We start from the raw sequence: 18015 nt of genomic DNA on the forward strand, positions 1-18015 counted from the left end.
AATCACTGACTTTGCTGATTATGATCACATAGTTGTAACAATCTATTTTTGTCATGGGAGGGGGGGGGGGTGAAATAAAACGATGAATAAGTATGCAAATCTCAATAGGGGTATTCACTTAACGGCATAGGTTGCTGCGTATCTGTTTATAGAAATGTTTCATAAGCTAAGACTTGAAATGTGTCCCTTGTGATTGTGTATGAAACATTTCAATAATCACCAGCAGCTTACGCTGGCAAATGAATATCCATAATGATTTTCAAAAATTCTAAAAAGGCACAAACACTCTACACTGCAAAAAAAGTTTACACACAAAAGACTTTGAATTATGCTCTTTTGAATATAAAGTATTCAGATATGACTTCAAAGTACGCTATTTCGTGGGAGAATGGGACTACACTGCCGTAATCTGAAAAAGTGACGTATGCGCCATTTTAGAACATACATGTTTTCCATTTTCCTGTTAAAGATTACGATGAGTGCTACTCGTTAATACCATTTTTGTAAAATGACGTATACGTCACTTTGCCAGACTACGGCAGTACACACAAAAAGGAATAAATATTTTAACTTTTATTCACAAATGAATAACTTTTAAGCATAAAAGCAGGAAAAATGTGTAAAACTTATGCCTTTTATGCATCAAATTTTACTCCTTTTGTGGGTAGTCCCATTTTCCCGCAAAAGAGCATACTTCTCCACAAAAGAACATACTTTCAGTTTTGCGTGAAGCCAATTGAAATCTTCGGTGGAAATATTTCCATTATACTAAGTAAAGCACATTAATTGCGTATATTTATGTTGAAAGAACATGCCACACCGCCAACATTGTCACATTATCATTTATTGAAAATTTAGGTCATTTTAGGCTGGGATGCCAAAAATGTCCTCAATTTAATCGCTAGAAATCTAGATTTTGCTCCTCAAGAATGACCATTTTGTATAAAAATCAGCGAATGCATTATAATTATTTCCGATAGAAAGCATATGGTTCTAATATGTTGGTTGAGATTTTTCATCATTGTCACAAAATTTAAGCATTTACTGACCTTTTTCCACATATTCAATCATTATCTAAATCAGTTCTAATTGAGTTTCGGATAGATCGTTGCTAAACAACTCAATTATACAATAGTGGAGATTATATTTCCTTCGAATTAAACTGTAAAACTATGGTAAATAGTGCTGCTTATAATATCGTAGTAAACTTTAGTACATAGTTTGACTCGTAGTGTATCAAACTAGCAAAATTTCTTATAGAAAATACCATCGTTTATGCTTAATGTCAACAATTTAAGGCATTCGTGGTGTATTATTTGTCGTTGTTCACTATCCATGTAACATATCCTTAAATCATAATCAAATTATAAAACAAAATAATATAGCTACAAGTGGTTTGCAGAATCCTCATATACAGCAGTACTACTTGATGGCAGACTCTTTCAAGTGGTTGCTTATCTGATTTGCACATTTATTGCAGTCCTCGATGCTGTTCCTAAAAAAAGAAATAACGAATATCTCATATGCCCTTATCGGTCAATCGATGTTCAACGATGCTTACCGTACAACGTTACTTAGCACCTTATTCCTAGTCATTTCGCTGGCGAGTTTTGCCTGGAGGGCTGAAATCAGTTCATCTTTGGTCTGCAGCTGTTGCTTCAGATGAGATATAGTTTCTTCCTGAGCTTCAAAAATTATCTGAAATTTGTTTATTCCGTAAAAAATGGTGCCAAAACAAGAAAAAAAGCAAACCGAAAAAGATTTGCCTTACCCTAGATTCTTCCATGCTCTCCGAATAGGATGGCGGTTCGTCGAGGCAGAAGAACTCCCGAACGACCGGGCAGGTTCGCATGGCATCGTCGCCCATAATGGTGTTGATAAAGGTTTGCAGTCCCTGTATCCGGTTGTCGATGAAACCGCTGCTAAAGTTATCGCCGAACCATTTCTTCCGCGGCAGTACCAGAGTGCAGTGCGGGAAGTACGTTCGCAGTTTGTTGTTCAAACGCACAAAATCGGTGTAGCGCCGCAGTACCAACCAGCATGTATGGGAGATGCTATTTTCGATGCGCAGTTTGAAGATCTGCTCGGTGGAGGAAGCCCGCATGCCGCCGCAATCATGAGAGGGGAGCAAAAAAGAATAAAGATAATTAGGTCATTCGATGTTAGTAAACAAATGAATGTTTTACTTTGAGGAATGCATGTCGCAGCAGATTCAGTTATTATATGACGTACAATAGCTCTAAAACATGTGAAACATAAATTGAGGGGATTAGAAGCAGAGGGGTGTAAGTAACATTTTGGTCAAAATTGAGTTGGCCACAAGAAAAAATGCTTTGGTTTTAAAGCTTTGCGGCAATATGTTGATATAGCTTGTACGTTGTTTTGAAAAAATGTGAAAATTCACAGAAAATTAGTAATTTTTTTAACTTTCATACAATTTGTATGGAGCGAAAAAATATTGAAAAACTTTGCACCCGTTTTTCTCGAAACTAACTTTTTGTCACTTACACCCCTTTGCGTTTGACCCCCTTAATTTGTTCCACGCTTATGAAAACGAGGTGGATTGCGGACCTGGAGACCGACCATAATAACTAAATAAAACCTAAATTAAACATGGAGACTCGACAAACATTGAAGTCGAAGATCTTACTGGATCTGTATAGGCCTAATAAGTCCCATGTTCTGCACCAAGAGCTTGTATTACACAGGGTGGCTTAGTAGCAGGGTGATGGAAGAACCGAGAATTCGTTTTATTGTATAGTATTTCATTGTATAGTTTTGCTTATTTTAAGGCAGCTTTCCCAAAGAATCAATATTTTTCGACGCTTCTATTGGTAAAAATAGTAAAAATAAAAAAACAATGTTTTTTAATAACTCTGGAGCGCAATGACCGATTAAGCCAATTTTTAATATCAAAAAATAAGGAAGGATTCCGCGTCGAATGCAACCTGTTGCAAGCAAATCGGATAAAACTAAGTACAAAAAAGTGTGTCTCACATTTTTTTTAAACACACACACACATACAGACATCATCTCAATTCGTCGAGCTAAGTCGATTGGTATATAACACTATGGGTTTTCTATGGGTTCTCGAGCCTTCTATTAAAAGTACGATTTTGGAGTGATCCTATATTCTTTACGTATACTTAGTATACGCGAAAGGCAAAACTTGGGTGTAATAAATTATTTTCAAGTTAAAAGGGTGTCCACAGTTGAACTGCATCACTTTCAAAGGCGATAACATTTTTCCCTCTGACCTAATTTAAATTACCTCCTATGAAAAATTGTGAGCAATCCACAACAAAAACAGAGTTATGGCCGATCGAAGGCTAAAATAAAAATACCAACTTCAGAAGCATGTAAAAAATCGTCATTACGATGCATGAACTGTTGTATTGACCTCTCCCGTCAACATTTTTTATTGGCTAAATTTCGATTTTTTGGCTAATTCATGTAATCAAATAAAAAAGTGCCCCATTTTGCGCCAACCTTAACCGATTCAACACGGATTTTTTTCGTCGTTCTTTGACATAAACTTTAGACATACTACTACGGATGCAAACCATAAAAAAGTAGAAATATGAAGGAAAATATTTTTTTGAGATCTTTTAGGGCTTCCAAACCTTCCTTAAGTTCAGATCTTGATGATCTGCATGGACAACAAAGCGTTTTACGGGGATCAATCCTAAGATGAAGTTGGCAATGGTACTTGAGACACAATTAAACTATTTTTATCAAATCGCAGTGTTACCGGAACTTCAACGGAGTTCAGATATTGGAGATCTTCAAAACCAACAGAGTGATTTCATAGCTTTCCGAGCTTGTGTGTTAGTTGGTGAATGGGGGAGGGGGGGGCTTTATTTCATCAGCATATAAAAAATCAACATTCCCAGAATAGCTACGGTACTCCAAACCATTCTTGAGTTTAGATATTGGAGGTTCACAACACCAACAGAGTGATTCATAGCCTGTGTGATTGTTGGAGCAACCCCATGGGACATCATTACACCAGTATACACAAATCACAACATTCTCAACAACATTCCTGCGGTACTCCAAATCATTCTTGAGTTCAGATATTGGAGGTCTACAAGACCAACAGAGTGATTCATAAGTTTCCGAGCTTGTGTGTTAGTTGGTGAAGTTTCGTAGATATTGAACGAATTCTGTAGTGTGCCTGTAAAAGTGTATTGAAGTCCCGTGGAGCTATTCCAATTCATAAAACTTGTAGGGAGATCAAGGATCTTCATATTGATCGATTTGAGTATTAAGATCTGTACTCAAGGATAGTTTGCAGAGTCTTAGATGTCGAGCGAAGTATGTAGTGTGTCTGTAATGGTGTTACGAGGTACCTTGGAGCTATTCCAACTCATTAAAATAGTGGGAACATCAAAGATCTTCATGTTGATCGATTTGAATATTAGAATCTGAGCTCATAAAAAGTTTGGAGTGTCGTAGAAGTTCAACGAATTCTGTAATGTATCTATAATGGTGTAACGAAGTCCCGTGGCGCTATTCCAACTCATAAAAATAGTTAAAACATCGAAGATCTAGGTAGTCTGCTTCCATACTAGGTAAAACGGCCTGTTCCTCCGTACACGGGACAAAACAAAGCTCTTAAATGAGACAACACAAAATTTGCTCTTAACCGAGACAAAAACCCCCCAAACTCTTAATTGAGACAAAATCGAAGATCTTGTTGATCGTTTTTAATACCGTTTTGAATATTAAGATCTGTACTCAAGGACAGTTTGGAGTGTCGTAGATATTGAACAAATTCTGTGATGCGTCTGTAATGGTGTTACGAGGTACCTTGGAGCTATTCCAACACATAAAACTAGTGAGGACAACAAAGATCTTCATGTTGATCGATTTGAATATTAAGATCTGTACTCAAGGATAGTTTGGAGTGTCGTAGATGTCGAACGCATTCTTTAGTTTGTTTGTAATGGTGTAATGAAGTCCCGTAGAGCTATTCCAACTCATAAAAATAGTTGAGAAACCGGAGATCTTCATGTAGATCAATTTGAACATTAAGATCTGTACTTAAGGACAGTTTGAAGTGTCGTAGATATTGAACGAATTCTGTGATGCGTCTGTAATGGTGCTACGAGGTACCTTGGAGCTATTCCAACTCATAAAACTAGTGAGGACATCGAAGATCTTCATGTCGATCGATTTGAGTATCATGTACTCAAGGATAATTTGGAGTGTCGTAGATGTCGATGGAATTCTGTAGTTTGTTTGTAATAGTGTAATGAAGTCCCGTATAGCTATTCCAATTCATAAAAATAGTTGAGACACCGGAGATCTTCATGTTGATCAATTTGAACATTAAGATTTGTACTCAAGGACAGTTTGAAGTGTCATAGATATTGATCGAATTCTGTGGTGTTTGTAATGGTGTTACGAGGTATATTGGAGCTATTCCAATTCATAAAACTAGTGAGGACATCGAAGATCTTCATGTCGATCGATTTGAATATTAAGATCTGTACTCAAGGATAGTTTGGAGTGTCGTAGATGTCGAACGAATTCTTTAGTTTGTTTGTAATGGTGTAATGAAGTCCCGTAGAGCTATTCCAACTCATAAAAATAGTTGAGAAACCGGAGATCTTCATGTTGATCAATTTGAACAGTTTGAAGTGTCGTAGATATTGATCGAATTCTGTGGTGTGTCTGTAATGGTGTAAGGTATCTTGGAGCTATTCCAACTCATAAAACTAGTGAGGACACCGAAGATCTTCATGTTGATCGATTTGAACATTAAGATCTGTACTCAAAGATAGTTTGGAGTGTCGTAGATGTCGAGTGAAGTCTGTAATCTGTCTGTAATGGTGTTACGAGGTACTGTGGAGCTATTCCAACTCATAAAAATAGTGCGGACATTGTGTGTTGATCGATTTGGATATTCAGATCTGAAGTCAAAGACGTTTGGAGTATCGTAGGCATTTAAATTTCAATCATTTTACAAGAATATGGTAAAGTATGGCGTTGATTCCTAAGAACATCATAATTATAACTCAAGGATAGTTTGGATGCTCTAGATCATCGTAGTGCCCGTAACCTGACCTGTGCAATATTTTTCCGGGATGGAGCAGTTAATTTTGAACATTTTTGCTGATGAAAGCAAGGCTCTATTTCTTAAAACTGATTTTTGACAGCTGATTTTCGTATTGGGTCATATATAACCCATGCGTATTGAATCGAAAACTGAACAATATATGAATAATTTGTTTGAGACACTGCACCGAATCTTTCTTCTTTGATACGAATCAATAGTTTTAGGCAAAACTCGACAGCCTGGATAGTTTCTCAAACAAACGAAAAAAAATCATACTTTTCAGAACAAAAATTTTATTTTCGTATTTTTTGCCAAAATTCGTATTTTTGGACAAGGATTCAGAATAGGGTTACTGCTCCTGGACAGAATCTCATAGCTCCGATATTCATCCTATGAAAAACAAAGCATTGAAATGGAATTTTATTTGTTTCTATTTTTGTGATTTTTTTCTAGCAGTGAGCACGCATGTTAGCAAAAAGAAGCGACAAAATTGTTGTTGTATTTCTTTGTTTCGCGATGAGATGAATATATGTTAAGTAAGATTGAAAACAGTTCCCCTGTAAAAAAAATCTCATGTGCAGTTTCTAAAAAACGGTTCATATTGCTGCAAAGAATTCGGTTTCAGAATTTTCTGAAATCTGACAAATGACACTTACACCGTAAGACAAATTATAGTACCGTGACCTGCCCTAATTCCGCGCATTGCCTAATGCTGTGGATTTTATCCAAATTGATGAATATAGAGGTACTGTCTGTCATACACATCACATTATTTGGTGAAATACACAAATATAGAAAATGTTAGCAAATTATTATTGTGGGTATTTGTGACGTAAATTAGGCGCTAAAAAATAAATGTGAAAATGTATGGCTCGACCAGCCAAAATTTGCATCTGCTTAGCAAAACGCTTACAATTATGGTTATATTTCCAAGTCTTGTAACTTGATTTTTAAATGATATTTACTTCCAATATATCATTGAGTTCAGTTTTACAGCTATAAAAAATGAGCTGGGTACTGAAATGGTATTTTAATTTCTTGTTTTTGCATTTTTATTGATCAAAACAATTATCGCGGTATTAGGCCATCTTCTTCGCCAGTAGTGCCTAATACCGTGACTAGGCTATACCGTGCAGTTGATACTCAGAAAAATAAAACGTAACCATCACATTGAATACATAGACTCCTAGACAATATCGTATAGATATTTAAACATTCATATTAAATATCTACGATATTTTATGCGTAGGATTACTAGGGAAGATGAATTACATATTGCAATATGTATTATTCCAATTCTTCCTCTAAGAGAAACTTCTGTTGGAAGACTTGAAGTACATCTAATGAACATACAAATCGTCTTTATTGTGTCGTTCAGCACAAACGAATACAATATCATTTATGCGATATTTACCACAGACTATAGACGTAAATATTTTTCCTGTGCAGTTTCCTTTAGAAATAAAGGTAGAGCATTTTTCATCTGAATACAAATCCTCCCATTGTCGTAAAATCTACTTAGACCCTCGATTGGATATCATCTATCTAAAACCTAAATAAATGTGAAGTAAATTATTTGAAAAATAATAAACGCTTTTAAACCGTCAATATTGAGAAATTGCTAACTTCCCAAGGAAATGATTCTTTTCCCAGAAGGTCTGTGTAAAATAGTAATTTTTTTTGACGTTTTTTAGTATGTATGACCTAATAATTTAATTGAAATTTGTATATGATTCAATTATTTACATATTTTATTGTAAATGTGCTCTTAAGCTCATCATTTGAGCTTGTTTGATAGGGCACGGTATTAGGCAATTTTCTGCGCGGTATTTGGAATCTTCTTCGGAATGTATGCGGTATTAGGCATATTCATAAGTCAAATGTCGAATACTATTTTCTTCATTTTTTATGAGTTGACAGTGGCGTCGCGTAACCTCACTTTTTACCTGTGCACTGACCCAAAAAGTGAAAATTTTGATATTTGGACAGCCCAAATGGAAAATATAATTATCAGAGTCGGTTTTACTAATCAAAATCTAGTTATTCTAGGCATTTCCGCACACCAATTCCTTAAATTTAAACTCAGTGCACAGGTAGATTGAGGTTAGGGGAAAGGCCACTGTGAGTTGAAGTACAAAATTTTTCCCTTCAAATGTATTTAATATTGATTAAAGCGACATAGTTTTCAAGGGTGATTGTTACAAATTGAATTTTATATAGCGAATTTATTGTGAACACGTCCTTAACCCCACGGTAATAGGGCATGTCACGGTACTGTTCCATTTAATCCTACCACTTTGTAATCTTCATAGATACGTATTTCGACCTCAACAATAAGGTCGTCTTGAATGTCTTACTAGACTCGACTGTCGAGTCAAGTATGTGACAGTAAAGACGGCCTTTCTGTTAAGGTTAAAATGCGTATCTGATTACAAAGATTACAAAGTTGTGGAATAAAATGGATTAGTACTAATTCGTTTTATAAGTAAATAATTTGCTTCAAAGCTTTAAAGCTCTGGCTCAATGAGCTCTACCTATCTATGGAATAGAACTCCATGATGGAAATTAATCGCTTATTGACCAATTTGTGTTTTCCATAAATGTGCGTACCTATATGTTTGGATGAACAAGTCCTCCGTACAACCCTTTAGTCAATACAAGAAGATATATGTTGAAATCTATTCAAACATCATTTATGATTGTTCATCATTACCTTCAGCTATTTGTATCGCTATTTGCCTTCCTCATACATCGAGAGGCGTTTCTGTTCACATTATCCCTATCTGCATTTCGCTTATCATTAGGTTTTATTTGCATATGCATCATACTTTCCACAAATCAATTGAAATACACAACCGCGATTTGTTTAGCGTGTCGAAACGAATCTCGTGTGTTTTCCTAAATCACGCAAACATTCCATCACGAGCCGATTTGCACTTGATAGGAAAGAGGACTATTAGGGTATAGTGCTTAGAAACAGCACTCGATATTTCCATTGAGTTCATGAAATTTCAATCTTCTGCATTGTGCACCCTCGAGTAAGCACAAAAGCTTCCAGCGAAGCTTTAACAAAATAGTATTGCGTTTGTCGATATTTGGGACTCCAGCCGAGAATAACTATCATCACCCTAAAGGTCTATGTGTTGCATCTCGTAGCCTATAATTACCGCCCTTCGTTATCAATACCTATCTTAACCGCACTCTCTTTCTTCGCACTATTATAGAAAATAAAGCAACAAAAACAGTACTCACAGTGAATCGGGCTCTCTCTTCCATGACCTCATAGCCGATGATTGGTATGCGAACGGCGACATTGTTATTGCTACTGATTTCCGCGAACTTGTCGGCCCTGCCCAATTCGCCACCGCTGAGCTCCGATGGCCTCCGGCTGCTTTCGTACATTCTCTGCCGTTGGCCGCTGGATCCGCCGGTCACGCTGCCCTGCCTGAACGGGGCCGGAGGTTGATGCGTGCTCTTAACTGCCAACGTCCGCAGGCAAACCTCGGATTTGGCACCTAGGTACAAATTATTCGCATTCACTGCGTCACTCAACGCAATCCCTCCGGGGGATTGGGCACTGTTGTGGAGATCACTTTCCGACTTGGTGAACCGCAGCGATGATGATGAGTGGGTGGCGTTGTTGCGTTTATGCAGACTCGGATACGAAACAGAGCGTTTCTTGTGAGTTAGAGCTGTCGTTGCAGGAGCTATAGAAGACGATATGCTGACGGTGCTTGAATTTCTCCACTTTTCATTTTTACTACTTGGCTGGTTATGATGACGGTGATGACTATCATGGTGAGGGCCACCAGTAGCGCCAGCACCAACACTACTGATGTTGGTATTGCTGCTGACAACGATGCCCGTTGGTCCTCCACCAAAGCTACGACTTTTGTTGATAAAGTGATTCTGCTTTTGCTGGGCAGATGATAATTTGTTCCTGTCCCGTTTCTGTATTGCTCGAAGCGACATCTTCGCTCCCTGTCGAGCCTACGATGCTCTTGACCACTTACACACGTATTACTACTGGTCAATATGTGGTAGCGGTTTCTTACGAATAGAACCGATTCTAATTAGATGACACACTCGAAACTTTCTGGCGTCGTGATATATGAGAACACACTTGCACACCGTCACGTCAGCCGAAGTGAATTTCCGAGGAAACCTTGAAGATTGCACTGCAGTGAATGTTGTTGGTCGCAAAACTTGCTTTGTCGTAATTCAATTTGTGTTTCGCAAATGCTACGCTAGATTTTCTTTGTCTACTGCAGCAGACTGCTCACTGGTCATCGTGAAGGCGATTTTGCTGGACAGACACCCACTACTTTTTTAATTGCGAATGATTTGAGTTTCTATGTCACACAATCGTACAGATAGAGGTTTTCGTACTGCACTGGAAGGTAAAATAAGCTCGACTGATTGACTACTGCTTGGCTGACTGAATGAGCCTCCTGGCTAGTTTCTACTGCAACGCTAAGTACACACAACACAGTAGAAGAGGCTTACATGACTTTCGAGTTTTGAATGCTCGAATGCGTGGTTGGATCTTTCTATAGTGGCGAACGCAGCAACAACAGCGACTCAACAGGCGAACGGAAAACAAAAAACGAAACATGCAATAAACATCTGTAGGAACCACGCTATGCCAATAATGTGTTGTACCTATATCATAAACTTGTCTGTGCTTTGGCATGGGCTGCATGTTGAATGTTTTCATTCACCACCACGATACCATGATAGTAGACGCGAGCTTAGGTCAGGTAGACACTAGGAATATGCAAACAGAGTCGGTAACCGTTATGTAGTGGTGATCACCTCCGCTACCATTGAATGGGCATCCCATAGACCCACTAGTACTGTAGTGGAATTATATCACATGCTTGATAGATTGTATGATTCGAATCAGTACTGAATTGTGTGAATGAATCCGTAGTTGGCCGGGGTGTTTGTGTTGGCGTTCCTGGGAGAAGATGTTTGTGCGATAGTCATTTTATTTAGAGTAGTGCGAGTAGCGGGAACGTCAAAAACGTCAAGCTATGATGGCTCAGTCACAGACAAACATACGTAACAGTTAGAACAATTTCCTTCAAACTTAATCGCTCAGTTATACATTACCACCACTTCATGTGCGTGTTACACGAAATAAAGTTCAGTATGGCAATGTCAACAATAGGTGCTACTAAGTGTGGGATGTCAACTATTAAAGGTATATGTATGATGCGCGCGTCTCTGGATGTGGAAATAGTGATCAGTTGAATTTAAAATCATCGTTGAGCTCATGGACAATGGTGATTTATTCAGTGTTACGTCTGTTTGTCTGTGGTTCAGCCGTCTTTAAAGTGAGCTCTTTGCTACAGACTGGACAAAAAGCATTGATACAAAAGTATCGCTGTACAGTTGAGAAAATTTTATTTATTTCAAATCTCGCGTAAAGCGCATAACATATCATTAGGGCTTATACTGCCGCTAACCGCGAGTCGAGCACATCTGTATATGGAGGCGCATATACAGATGTGCTCGACTTGCGGTTAGCGGCAGTATAGTTCAAAACTTAAATTGTTCTTCATGCTTAATTTAGTAATCTAGGAATTTGAGAATTCAGGAGTTTGGAACTTCAGGAAATTAAAAAATAGGCATTAAAAAAACACACATTGTTATATTTAAATTAAGTCAAGCCATTACGGGATTATAGGGTATATCTAGGGGTATATGTTCCTATATCAATAAAAATAAGCACATGCACATGAAATACATTGATTTCTCTCCCAATAACCAAGAATCATGAGAATAATTATGCTCAGTTCCCATAATTTTTAATAGAAATCAATTTTTTGACTTCAAAAATGAAATTTATATCACATTTTTTAAGTATTCAAAAATCTCAGATTAATCCACCTAGCGGCGTTGATGCCTTTCTCGTTAATCATAAAATGTATTGAAAAAATTACATTAGAAAGGTCAAAAGAGCACTTTAGGAGAATAGATCACATTTTTTCTATCATTTTGCATGTATTTGCCTTAAACATTGAAAACGATTTTGCATATTTTTTCTTAAAAAAAAAAACAAAAAAACGGTTCCAAAATGCAATGTCCGATCGGGCCAAATTTGGCACAATGGGACCGCATTCCCCGTCGAATGCAACTTGTTGCAAGTAAATCGGATAATGCTAAGTTCCAAAAAGTGTGTCTACAAAATTTGTATACATACACACATACCTTGACACTCGGGTATGTAGGGCATCGCCAGTGCGGACGTCAACCACCACCGGAACTGTCGGACCACCTCTGCAACCCGAAAACGAAGCCAGCACAATGCGCTGGTAGTCGGGGCTCCATCAGTGCGGAAGTACCTTTCATCAGAGCTGGTGGACTACTCTCGACGCCGGGGTAGTCAGGAGGATTCAAGGGATCGAGACAACGTTGCGGTGGAACAGTGGATCAGCCTTTTTTATTTGACTAAAATTCTTTTATTTTTAATTTTTGTTTGTTACATTGTTTTTAACCCTTTCTCGCTTAACTTTTCAAAAGGACCTAAGTAACATTTTTTTCATGAATTAATTTGAATAGCGCAATCAATAGAACAACATGGAAGCTATTGATTGCAGTATTCAAATTAAATCATGAAAAAAATGTTACTTAGGACCTTTTGAAAAGTTAAGCGAGCTTTCCTCCCCATGGTAGCATCCAACATTCATCGAATTATTTAAACAACAAAGATCAGTATTTGGCACAACTTATAGTTTCACTAGACTGCAAATATAATCAATTTTAAGTAAAAATGGTGAAATTATTGAAAACAATCAAGTAACTATTGATTTACAATCAAATCCTTTTTTTCGTTTTCCACTAATTTTAGCTATGCCAAATAACTTTTGTTCTAGCATTTTTTTTCCATAGATCGTTCCTTCCTATTGAAATCTTCGAAAAAAGTCGTGGGAAAGAGAGGGTTCATATTTCAAGTGGTTGACCACTTGGCCCTTTATCTTTGATTCGGTTCAATAGCAAAGGTTGGAATTTAAATGTGATTTATGAAGTTTATCTAATGTATCAGAATAGCCTTAAGGAGGCATTGATTGTACGTACACTAATATTAACAATAATAATTTAAAACCTAAATTGGAACTAGCGCCCTAACGGTCGCCTGGTCCGATTGTAAGCAACGGACCCTTATTATTTCCTTACACTCACCAAAGCGCTTGTAAAGGGGTTTTAATATCACCCAGACGGTGGACCTCAGAAGTTCGTATCCTGGGAGGGGTGTTCATGATCATCCTCAGGAACTTGTTTTGAACTCGTTTGAGTTTCAGATGATGAGTTTTTACACAGCTCTCCCAGACCGGCATGCCATATTCGATCACGGAGAGGATGATTTGCTTGTAGACAGCAAGCCTATTTTTCAGGAACAATGACGACCGACGGTTGATCAAAGGGTACAGTAGTTTCAACAAAACGTAACGCTTTGTCACCGTCTTGTCAACCTGTTGGCAGACAATAAACCAAGCCAAGATTGTCTGCCTCATTGGCCCATTCCACAGTCGTGCCATTGAGGATGATTTTACAGTCCCCAGACGGAACATGTTTAGGGGATTTAGAGTGGGGGAAAATGATGACCTGGGACTACGCCGCGTTGATACAGAACTTCCAGATTGTCATATATACTCTGTCATGGCATCCAGGCATCGTTGGAGTTTTGCCACTAGCGCTCTGACCACTCTAGCGTTGTAGACGATGGAGGTGTCATCTGCGAACAGAGACAGAATGCCGTCTTCGACATCGAGTAAGGCCACGGTGGAGATTTTTGCGACAAACTTGTTCCGTTTGAGGACGTTGGTAACTCGGGTCAGTTGGTAAACGGTTGATCGACCGCGTCGGAAACCAAACTGTTCATCGAGCAAGATGTTGATATTTTAACCAGTGATGAATAGCTTTTTCGAATAACTTGGATAACCCTGAGAGAAGACTGATGGGACGAGTGAGGAAGGATCCTTCCCAGGTTTACGGACGGTGGTGACTTTCGCTGACTTCCAGGACGATGGAAAGTAGCTGAGTCGGAGAGACACTGATTAAAAGTCAGCGAAAGGTGCTCGGACCACTCATATGTTTGAGTTCGAGATTCAGGATGCTGTCGAAGCCTGGGTCCTTCATGTTTTTCGATGATTTGATATAAGCCGTCAATTCGCCAGCTGAGATCTCCAACTCCTCCGAGAAGTCGTTGGGAATAAGATGGATGTTGTTAGCATGCTCTCGTTAACAGCTGCTTCATGTGGACTGACGATGTTCTGTTCAAGATTGTGTGAGCTGACAAAGTGACGACCTATTTCGGCGACCTTCTCTGCAGGAGTTATCAAGCGATCCTTAGAGCCATTGTTGTCTAATGGGATCAAAGGTGGAATGGGCCGAGGCTTGGATTTTAGAATTTTGGTCAATTTCCAGAACGGCTTAACTGTTCTTTGTCTTCTTCTTCTTCAATGGCTCTTCATTCCAACTGGAACTTGGCCTGCTTTTCAACTTAGTATTCTATTAGCATTTCCTCAGTTATTATTTGAAAGCTTTCCTATGCCCGCCATTGCATAAGTATGTATTTTGTGTAGCAAGTACAAAGGATACACTATGCCCAGGGAGTCGAGAATGTTTCCAACGCGAAAACATCCTACGCCTTTGCTCGCAAGGCTTCTGGAGACGGCTTAGCACAGTCTGGGAGAGCGCGGATCTTATTGGAAAAATCATTATTTCTGATTGCAACGTGTCTTAAGGAAAGGCAGCCCAGTAACCTGGTACTGCCTTCGCGTGACATTTCGCAAACGGATCAAATCTTTGGTGAGTGTATCAATGGTTAGGATGTTGCTTACCTGCCGAGCCATTGGCCACCGACATTGCCTCTTCGATGGCGCACAGCTGGCGGTCGATACTTTCCGACGTCTCCGGACGCGCCTCGTAGTCTATGCCGTTGTCCACGCACCTTTGGAATCGGCCCCATTCGACTCGGTGGTAGTTTCTCCGGAACTGTTGATGCTGATTGATCGAGGAGCCCACTTCCGCCACCACGGGATAGTGATCCGAGCTGAGCTCCTGGTACACGACCGGCTGGGAGATGTGGTCGTTCATGGATTCCGGACTGACTCAGCCAAGTGGGGGAATCCGGGTTCAGGATCGTGTAGCGGCCTTCCTCCATATCGTCGCTCCAGATTGTGTCGTTTCTATTGCCGCGACTGTTACCTTGAGGCTTGGTGCTTGGCATTCAGGTCTCCGGCAATGATATACTGACCTTGTCTCCGCGTTAGCTTGATGATGTCCCTCCGAAGGGCGGCCGATGAGCCATCGCCGACTTTGGCTTGGATTGGGCAATACACCGCGATGAGCGCGATCGTGCCGACAGAAGTGGTGCTTTCGACACCGATGGCCTCGATGACACTGACCTTTTTTATTTTTATATTTTTTTTTACAAGGGAGAATGTATTTACACCTGCATTGTAGTTGCCAAACTACCACACGGAAGTGTGCTGGAGTGTCGGACTCGACAGTACCGGTAATATCGACTAAACTCCTTGGGCTCCGCCATCATTCCCCCCAGGGACTGCCTCACAGTACTACTTCTGGCTAAACGTACTCGCTTATTCTCGCTCACACAGGCACCCGTCCCATGCAAGTCTTACTTGGGTGCTCACTCTTTCGCACCCTCTAACACACCCTACATGCTCTGTTGCACCTCTATCATGCCATGTAGGTCTGATTTGTGTGGCCACCCTTCTCATGCCATGTGGGTCTGACTTGTGTGCCCACCCTTCTCATACCGTGTGAGTCTGACTTGTATGCTCACCCAAACACTTGATTGACACTGAGCTGAAAGCTTGGAAGCAGACGACAATTCATGTTGTAGCGAAGAGCGATGGCCACACCACCTCCCCTAGTAGCCATTTTCAATGATGAACATGCCTAGAGTGAAGACCTGGTCTGCTTTGGACAGTCCTTGGTTGTAGCCCGATGTTTGTCTCCGCAGTTGGCGCACTTGCGATCAGCCACCTCCATTTTGTCGCACTCTTCGGTCGGATGGGGTTCGCCACACTTGTTGCGCGCGGCTTCATGTGGCAGTTACTGGTGCCGTGTCCAAAGTTGAAGCATTTGGTGCACTGCGTGACGTCGCAGTGCACTGCCCAATATCGCTCCCAGTCAACGACGGTGTAATTTATAACGCCGACCAGCTTCAGTTCCTTCCACGTGGTGGAGCCGTGCTCCAGGTGGGCCAGGTAAAGCTGGTCGCGATGTCTCCTCGTCTTGTCGTGAGGGGCGATCTTGTGCACGGCTACTGGCTTCAGGCCGCAGCTCTCGAGTTCCGCAATGAGATCTTCTTTCTTCATGTCATGAGCCCTCGTAGCAAATCGGCTTCGTACCGGGGTGGTCATGAATGATTGATGATGGTCCTTGTTCACCGGCATCACTTTCACGCCCTCGCTGCAGAGCCGAAAAGTACATTCCAGCCCCTTAGCGATCAGCTGGCAAATTTTCGGGCGCAAATCCGGCGGATCGCCCTTCACAAACACTTCTCCTTCCGCTCCAGTTGCACTTGCGGCAGCTGCGATTGCTGCTGCTTTATCTTTTTCGGCGGATTGCCGGCGTCAACAAGCAAAGGCAAACGTTGCTCTGCCAAAGTTGCTTGGAGGGGTCTCTTCAGAAGTGCCGTTTCAGTAATGCCCTCAAAGAAGTTTAAGATTCGCAACCTGTATTAAAATCGATTACTAATTATTGAAACGATTAAATAAGATGCGATTTTCGTTGAGTGAAAGCTCCTGAGCATTCCTTTTAGCTATATAGGTTTTCTTTTAACCTGCGCTAAATGAGAAAGCGCCATTATCAGTCAGAATAATGGAAAAATAAATTTCCCCATTGCTAATTCATCATCATTGCTAAATCAGTTTTAATCCACTCAGAACATGATACAGAATCAGATGAGCGTTGCGGAGCAAAATCGATTTTTTGAGCCATCCTCATAATTATATTTACAGTGAAAATGGGATGTGTTTTATGTGTTGTCAAGTGAATTTCTAAAGGATATGTTTGTTTTATCTAAAAATTGAGTGAAAAACAATGTTGTGAAAAAAGATTTTTGTTTTTTTTTTCAAATTTAGTTAAGTGTAATTTTGTTCTGTTTATTTTTTTGTATTGTAGTTGATTGATGCTGTAGAGATTGATGCAGACTAAACAATTGATGAAATATTATATATTATTTATATTATTACCCGCGTAAAACAACCTTAATGTATTGTGTGTGATTCCAATGCATAAACTAATCATTTAAATATTGATTTATTTTTCTGGAAATGGCTAAAACCTGTATCTCTCAATTATCACAAGTTATTTCCGTTAGAAATATTTTTTATGATTGACGTATAATAAATTAATTGTAATATGATTGTATCTGTACGGTGCAATTTTGATAAACCAATTTGAAAATTCTTTTCATGGATTCTGAATGTGCTGTTACATGTGCTCCTTAGTGCATCAATCGACTTTAGCCGTTTCAAATGCTTTCTATCATATATTTATGTTGCCACTTGGCATCAGCATCGTCTCGGCAGCAACAATCGATATTTTCACTTTGCCAAATTGATTTCATTTTCCAGAAGATTGCGAATTACACTAAAAATAGGTCAACATGTCATACTCACATGCTTTCGGTTTATCGACTTAAACAACGTTGCATTCTTCTCTACCGTTCCTTCTCACAGGCGCTCCTGGTGCAGGTCAAATGCTTTGAAGAAATCATTTCCATCGGTTACTCAGTATACCGGATTCATGGACTGCCATGGTTCAGGAGTCTATCGTGGTATTTCCTCGTCACTTCCAACTACTTCTTCTATGGCGAAAATCTGGTCGACTACTTCGGAGTTGCCGTCAATCGAGTGGTGAGTAGCTTTTAAATATATTCAAGTGTTATGATCTTTCAAAAACTATCT

General features: G+C 39.6%; 2 protein-coding genes across 2 annotated transcripts in view; one reads left to right on the forward strand and one right to left on the reverse strand.

Annotated features, from left to right (window-relative positions):
- LOC134211437 (phosphatidate cytidylyltransferase, photoreceptor-specific-like) overlaps positions 1–18015 on the forward strand; it is an 83468-nt gene that overhangs the window by 33857 nt on the left and 31596 nt on the right. The window contains exon 4 of the mRNA XM_062688288.1: positions 17788–17964. Within this exon, the coding sequence (XP_062544272.1) occupies positions 17788–17964 (177 nt within the window). The remainder of the gene's footprint in view (positions 1–17787; positions 17965–18015) is intronic.
- Positions 1125–10669, reverse strand: LOC134211434 (uncharacterized). Its single transcript, XM_062688286.1, has 4 exons — positions 9317–10669; positions 1772–2080; positions 1562–1698; positions 1125–1495 (listed from the first exon to the last, which is right to left on the reverse strand). The coding sequence occupies exons 1-4, from the start codon at positions 10034–10036 to the stop codon at positions 1423–1425; spliced, it is 1239 nt and encodes a 412-aa protein (XP_062544270.1). The 5' UTR covers positions 10037–10669; the 3' UTR covers positions 1125–1422.

This window comes from Armigeres subalbatus, chromosome 2 (assembly GCF_024139115.2).
Source record: "Armigeres subalbatus isolate Guangzhou_Male chromosome 2, GZ_Asu_2, whole genome shotgun sequence".
In the NCBI taxonomy this organism is placed as follows: Eukaryota; Metazoa; Arthropoda; class Insecta; order Diptera; family Culicidae; genus Armigeres; species Armigeres subalbatus.

What these genes read in the sequence shown, in the direction of transcription:
- LOC134211434 (XM_062688286.1), bottom strand. Translation starts at nt 10,036, where the DNA reads ATGTCGCTTCGAGCAATACAGAAACGGGACAGGAACAAATTATCATCT. An exon ending in AGAGCATGGAAGAATCTAGG is followed by an intron (nt 1,699 to 1,771) that starts GTAAGGCAAATC and finishes AACAAATTTCAG; the next exon opens with ATAATTTTTGAAGCTCAGGA. An exon ending in GTGCTAAGTAACGTTGTACG is followed by an intron (nt 1,496 to 1,561) that starts GTAAGCATCGTT and finishes TTCTTTTTTTAG; the next exon opens with GAACAGCATCGAGGACTGCA.